The sequence below is a fragment of the Cygnus atratus genome, chromosome 1 (assembly GCF_013377495.2).
Source record: "Cygnus atratus isolate AKBS03 ecotype Queensland, Australia chromosome 1, CAtr_DNAZoo_HiC_assembly, whole genome shotgun sequence".
Classification (NCBI taxonomy): domain Eukaryota; kingdom Metazoa; phylum Chordata; class Aves; order Anseriformes; family Anatidae; genus Cygnus; species Cygnus atratus.
Window position 1 is genome coordinate 100,781,106 of NC_066362.1, and position 7,273 is coordinate 100,788,378.

The window sequence follows — 7,273 nt, forward strand, 5'->3', positions numbered from 1 at the left end:
CCTTAGTTTTGGATGCCTCTTCTGTATGCTTTTGAAGCTGACAGTGATATTCTTTTCATTCTGTCCACCTCTGTCAGTCACTAGGATTTACCCTTTTTTGTCTCCTTTCATGGCTGTTTTATGGCTCCACCTGTTCTTTATCTTCCCACAATGACTTGATGCTGTAGATCATCCTTGTATTTAGTGCTGGTGGAGGCCATCCCTTTGTTTTAGGTTGTCCCTTCTTTGTTCTGTCTTCTGATCTGAATTTCCTGAGAAGCTGCATGTTGATGTGCTTGATGACATTGATCTAGGTGCCGCCAATACCTGCCACACTTACAGTAAAACTCCTGCTATTCATTTCTTTTGGTACTTCTACTCAGAGACCAACCCTTTCGTTCTCCACTCAGGTCAATCTTAATGTTTCCATTACAGATGTCTGTGAAAGGAAAACTGAAGAAATTTAGCTTCTTTCAAATCCAGTTCCTGGCATTTTGACTTCTTCTTCCAGTAAGTCCACATCCTCCTCACAAAGTTAAAAACTCAAGCTTCCTTTCTGCTACTGTGAATTACTGTACTTCAGTAATCTTAAGTACTGTCCCTCGTTATTTAATCCCCTGCAGCATCTAAATTTTCTAGATGTGGACTCCATGAATGGCCTTGATCACTTTTGGTTCCCACTCAAACTGTAGTTCTATAAAAATTGGGCACTTGAGAGGGTGCTAGGATGATTTTCTTGCTGTTTGAGCCTTTGAGCAGATTCTGAGATCCTCTTTTGAGTATCTTGCTGAAAGTGTTGGCACATCTCCATTTGTATTTGCTGATGGTGGAGATTTTCCTGGTTCTGTGATACTTTTCATATGAAATACTTCTTGATTTCAAAGAGGAATAAAGCTAACCAAAAGTTCTTTTCCTGTTTACAAGTAATTTTTGTGCAGTTGCATTCAGAATAGAAAATATAGAAGGTGACCTTTATTTTTTAAATAGAAGATATCCTAACAGGAAATACCACATCTCAACTGCTCTGAAATCCCTGAACCATACAGCCATCCTGCCAGGGGTGATAATGAGCCACAGGTGGAGAGGAAAGGGGGTGAACTCCTTTCATGAGTGTCATTCAGGCTGTACTGAGCAGGACTGGCCAAAGACTGGCCAGTTGGATCCTCCATTGGCCTGGTAACTTTCTGTAGAACAGTAGAAAATTACTTCCCACCTCTAACCCCTGTTTTTTGGTTGGGGATTTTTTTATTTTTTATTTTTTTAATGAAGTGCTAGTGAGTTAAACTTATGGAGAAGCCCAACAAATGCCCCAAGCCCCCTGCTCTTTGGCATGAAATAAAAGTGGCAGGAGAGGAGGGGGAGGGTGGGTAGAGTGGAGTGGGAACTTCCACTTTCCAGCAGCAATGAGTTCAGTAGGGAGAGATCATTGCAGCACAAGAAACGGTGCAATTTGGCAATACAGTAAAGCTGATTGCACAGATAGCTGCTGTTAGAAACTGAAGTCTTGCTGCTTTCCTCCAAAGCCCAGAATGTACATTTCTATTGCTCTGCTTCCAACCTCTGCCGAATAGCAAAGGAATGAACCATGTGGAAAACCAAAACCAAACCAAAACCAAAAAAAACCCACAAAACAACAACAACAACAAAAAACAAACCAAAACAAACAGCAACAACAAAACACAACCAAATCTACCAAACAAATAAAACCCCACATTTTTGTGCTACCTTAGTTCTGTGAGTTTGGCACACCATTGGCTCGGACAAGCAGTAACAAAAGAGATGCAGCAGGAGGGTTTGGGTGAAGCTAGTGGCCCTCTTCTTTTGGTGGAGGTGAACTCTCTCCCTGCCACAGCTCCCCATTTTCTCCAGTAACGTCCTACCTGGCAGTAGGGGTCACTTAAACATCATCCTAAATCTATTAGTGAAGCTAAACATTTGCTCATTTGCTTTTACCACTATTGCAGCTTTTTTTTATATTTTTTATTTTTTAACTATTTTACATATATATATATAAATATATATATTTACACCATCATTGTAATTTATCAGCCTATTGCTTGATTTCAAAATTCTGAGATGGATGTTTCTGGAAAAACAGTCTTCTGTTTTTCACTGCTGTGGATATTTGCAAGATCTGGATTGCTCCTGAACTAGCAACAATCTCCTTTTTTCCTTCCACAGTAGCATAGCTTGTCAGCACGCTAACCAATTAACATATGTGAAAACATGTTTCAGAATAAAACTGCAATTCAGAAAATAAGTAAGAATGTTCCTACTGCAGCTCTGCCAGAGCTGCCTCCTTCTGCTTTACTAGCTCTGCATCCCTGTGAATTCTCAAATGGCTACATAGAAGGGTAGGTGGAAATTGAGTTTAAAGCATGCTATTCAATTGCCACCTCTGTCACCTGAATATTGTCAGAGAATATAGGGACTCCAAGTGCGTAATAATGCAAGTCCAAGGTAGGACAGGTCAGAGAGAAGCTTTTTTTTAACTATGATTGTAGTGAAAGCACATTCAGACAGCAACTCCCCCTATACTCCTGTTCTTTGCCAAGTGACTGCAGAGACCTGACTATACTGTTTCAAAGAAAGGAAGAGGTAAGGAAAAAAATCATTCTCATGCTAACAAAGCTACCTCTACATCCTCGGGATGGATGGACTCCAGACAATAGCTTACATGTTGACAAGGCAATATATCCACGCATGGGGGAGATGGCAGTTAACAAGCTACTTGAGGAGTTCACAATTGTAACAATATGGAGATGGCTCTCGGTGCAGCCTGTAAGAGTGGCACATCCAGTATGATCTTAGCTGAGAAGTGGGGATTGGGAACAATCACAAACTGCTAGATTTTAATCAAAAAGAATGCTATTTTAGTTATTGCAAACTTCTTAGCAAGACCTCTAATATCTTAAATAGTAATATTTTTGCTATCAACATATGTCACATGGAAACCCTTTGGAAGACTAACGTGTATTAGATGCACTTCACAAGTAAGCAAAAATGTAAAATGCAGCAAGAATAGATTTCTACAGTCTATCCATCACAAAATGTTTGATGTGCTTTTATTACTGTGATCTGGTTGACTTCTAGAGAGTAAAGAAAAACAAGTATCAAGAGACTAAATTTTATCAAGGTGGTTGCTGTTCAATGGCCTTTTGAACCAGAGCAGGAAGTAGAAATAGAAAAACAAATAAGTTTCACTAGGTTTGACAAGAATTCTGATCCTTGAGGGTGATATCAACTACTTCTCACTTCTGATGGGGTGTTTCGCAAGACTTCTGTGTGAGCTATAAATCTAGGTGAGTTGCGTCTTGCGAATGAACACACCAGACTGGAGGAAGTGCCAACAACTCTCCACATCTGAGAAGCTGGCATTGAGGTGAGATGCATGCTTCTTATGTGAAAACTTTAAATGGCTTCTTGGGTGGCTACTATGAAATGAAGTTGAAGAGGAAGAGGTTTTAGTTTGGGATGAGAGCTACAACATGTATGTGTGGATCTGATGTCTGTCATTTACAGAAGCTTGATGCACCTTTCAGGTAATGAGAAGAACACTACAGGATAACCATACCTAGTAAAGGGAGGGCTTAGAAGGAGACATTGCTACAGAAATTCCAAGGGGTGAAATAAAATATTTTACAGGAGAATCTTGGGACTAGAATCTCTATGTTGTCACAAATTAATTGGTTTATTTAATAATAATTTTATTATTATTAGCAGTAGCAGTACAGATAAGTCATTAGACGTCATCAAAGTCATTGAAGTCATAAAATAGTGTTCTAGCAACCAATAAATTCCACTTTCACTTAGAAGTTAATCGAATGTTTTTTACATACAATATTGTGAGTGGTGAAATGCTGTCAAAACAGCCAACACCTATTCCTAAAATAATTCTCAAATGCAGTGTCAATCATGAATTGAAAGACTCATTGTAAGAGACTAAGAAGCTAAAACAAAAGAATGTCTCAAAAACTCAGCACAAAAGGGTGATAAGGTCAGAAAAGAGGATCCTGCTAGGGCCAGATAGTGCTTTTCTGAGGCCAACTTCCTTATCCTGGGTAACCTTCTGAGACATCTTTTGGCGTCCGTGGATCTGGCAGTTGCGGTAGGAAAGGTATTAGCAATCTGCCACCCCAATTCCTCCCTCCCCTCAAGAAGGTTGTGGGACACAGGCTGCACATATTACCATACAAAGCAGGAACTGGAGGTGGGGACTAGCTGTAATTAGTATACAAAGTGAGAACTGGAGTTGGGTCCAGCTTATAAATAGTGCGACTCAGAAGGGCTTTGTGTGCACCCACCACCATCGCAGACAGAACAGGAACTGGACCAGAGACGTCGCTGGAACCCAGGGTGGTAATCTGGACCTTTCCTCTACCTCTGTCTTTCTCTATCTTCCTCTCTGTCTCCTATGCTATGGGCTATTCAGCCCTTTGCGAAATAACAAGATTTAAATAGCTCCCATTATAGATAACAAGGTTTAATCAATTTCTGTGAGAATAGCTTTTGCTATTTTATTAACTTTTGCTAAAAGCTAATAACACCAAACAACTGATTGAAAAGTTTTATGTCACTTTAATTTACTCCAAGGGTAGCATGAATGTTGGCAGTCTCCAAGAGGGTTTTCTAGAACAGCCCTCTACAGGCGCCCACACTCATCACCAGTCCTTTATTTTATTTAATTATTTATTGAATAGGATATTCCAATAAGATACTAAACTTAGATGTCATTTGAACACATACGTAAACCAATATACACAACTAACAAAGACCCAATAGATTTGATGGACTTCTCATTTTACTCTTAATTTTTTCTTCCAAATTCAAATTTCTACATCATGCGCTCAGTCTTGTCCAGCAGCTGTTTTATTCATTCTTTGCTAGAACTGTTTTAATTGTCCCATTCTTCTTCCTTCCGCTGCTTTGTCTTCTGTCTTTTGTGGAAAGGCTTCTTACAAGTATTGTTTGTTTTCTGTTTTCCTTTTCTGCAGGCTGTCATCTAACTTCTACAGCAACAAGTCCAGATTACGGAAACACTGCTGAGATGGGGAAAATCATCATTTATGAGCACGCCAACTTCCAGGGGTACTCCAAAGAACTCACCAGAGACGTTGCCAATCTGAAAGATGTAGATTGGAATGACTGTATCTCCTCAGTGAAAGTAATTGGACAACCTTGGGTGGCTTATGAGCATGACAACTATAGGGGCCGGTTACTGGTATTTGAGGAGGGAGAGCATAGCTTTGTTGGTGAAGAGATGAATGACAAGATCACTTCTCTGGTGTTGATTACTGAAAATTTACACAATCCACAGATCACTATCTATGAACATGACCAATATCAAGGGAAGAGCAAGGTGATAACAGAACCAACCAATTTGGCTAGGGGTCATTACAATGACATGGCGTCTTCTCATAAAGTCCAGCGAGGTGCCTGGCTCTTGTGTGAACATAGCGATGGAAGTGGTTTTTGCTACATTGCACGAGAGCATGAACACCTTCCAAGTTACAGAGCAATCAATTTCAATGACAAGCTTTCATTTCTGCGTCCCCTTCTCCCTGGAAGTTGTGGTTACTGATGGACTGCAAATTCTGAAGTCCTAAGGGTAGATGTAGCCCTAGAAAGAAGGATGGAACCTAGATCTCTCTGCTTTTTTTTATTTCCCCTTGTGCCATAGAAATACTGAATGGGAGAGCTCTCTTTTATGCTGTGCTGCAGATGTGTATTTCTCAATCCTGTCTTGCACTGTTCTCCTTCCCCATGATGCCAATGAATGTAAGAACTATCATATTTAGTCATATGAAAAAAAACTCAATGATAAGAGATGTGCCAGTGGTGTGTAACCTATTAAACCTGTAACTAGCGTTCCAAAGTACTAAACCATGTAATGTGAAAGTGTTGCATGTTGCTTCTGTTGTTATATGCATAAACATATATATAGTGTATAACCAGAATTGCTGACTTTATATTCTTCTTTACAATGCTCTTGCTTCACAATGACCTCTGCAATTTTTTCTTCTATTCCATTTTGCATTGTTACCAATAAAGAAGATATCGCAGGCAGCAATGGCTGTGTTTTATGGATTGTTTGTGGTTTGACAGATAAATATTGCCCTTATGTGATGAGATTTCTGTGTATTAAGAGAATGGTTCACCCAGTCAGATCAATGAAAAAGATATCTAAGTCTTCTGAAAGATTTTATTTCCTTCCATTTTCATTTGTCAGTAACATTAGTTTCAGGCATGACTCAATGTGATGTCACTCAACATGATCTTGGTAAGTCATTGTCTTATTTATGTTTAAGCTTTGTTAGAGCATTGCATTATATCAATGAATATATTGCTGCTTCTCTCCTGTGAGAGACATTCATTTGTGACATTCAACCAGGCTTAAAGTCTTGGTGAGCATGCTGATATTGCTATCATCATGGCCAAACACAAACCTGGAAACTTTACTGAATTATCACAATATTGATTGTGTCTTAAGGCACTGATCATAGTACCAGTTTATTGTCTTATAATGCTCTCAAATATATAATCAAATGGAAATTTCTGATAAATTTGAATTGATTGGTTGACCACAAGAGGAAATCCAGAGGATTTTTAAACCCTTTTAATCTCGATATGAGGTGATGTATTATTTTGAAATCACAGTGTTTCGATCAGAATGGAAAAACCCTTTCTTCCAAAGAAACCCTTTCTTCCAAACCATTATAATAATCTTCAGAGGTGCCATGTGGTACATTCTACTTCTACCACAGGGCTGACTTAAATGCTAGATCAGGTAGCTAAGTGCCTTCTGGCGTACTGAGTAGTGATGTGGTTTATCACCACCAAAAACATGCAAGGAATCCCAACAGGCCCTCTTTGTTCTTTACCAATTCCATGAACATCACTGAACACAAACAACATCTTTTGTTGGGTAAAGAGGCAAATAAGGCATGAAGATGCAAGCTACCAGAAGCAGAGAGATACAGGAGAAGGAATGATGAAGAATCTGTAGTTCAGTGTTTTGCAAGCCACAGAACTGCCTGGAGGATGACCCATCTACTGTTCAGAGTTCCTTCAAGATTATGATCGTATTTTTACTCTTTACTTCCAAAGTGGCACACTAAAAAACTACATGATAGAGTAACTTTTAAGATAATTTGCAATTAACTGCATTTGCACATGAAATATGCAAGGTCTTATTGAAGATGTGGGATCACATATTTCAGAAACTGTTTTGTCATATACTGGTTTACCTGGAGAATGCAGAGTTGCAGTTCTGAAACATCACTGTTGAATGTCA

The 7,273-nt window shown here is 39.2% G+C and overlaps 1 protein-coding gene across 1 annotated transcript; it reads left to right on the plus strand.

The window, feature by feature from the left end:
- Positions 1-4,312: 4,312 nt before the first annotated feature.
- LOC118247558 (epidermal differentiation-specific protein-like) lies at positions 4,313-5,566 on the plus strand. The gene is made up of 2 exons (XM_035545620.1): positions 4,313-4,338; positions 4,974-5,566. Exon 2 carries the CDS (start codon positions 5,027-5,029, stop codon positions 5,558-5,560), a length of 534 nt encoding a protein of 177 aa, XP_035401513.1. The 5' UTR covers positions 4,313-4,338; positions 4,974-5,026; the 3' UTR covers positions 5,561-5,566.
- Positions 5,567-7,273: the final 1,707 nt, after the last annotated feature.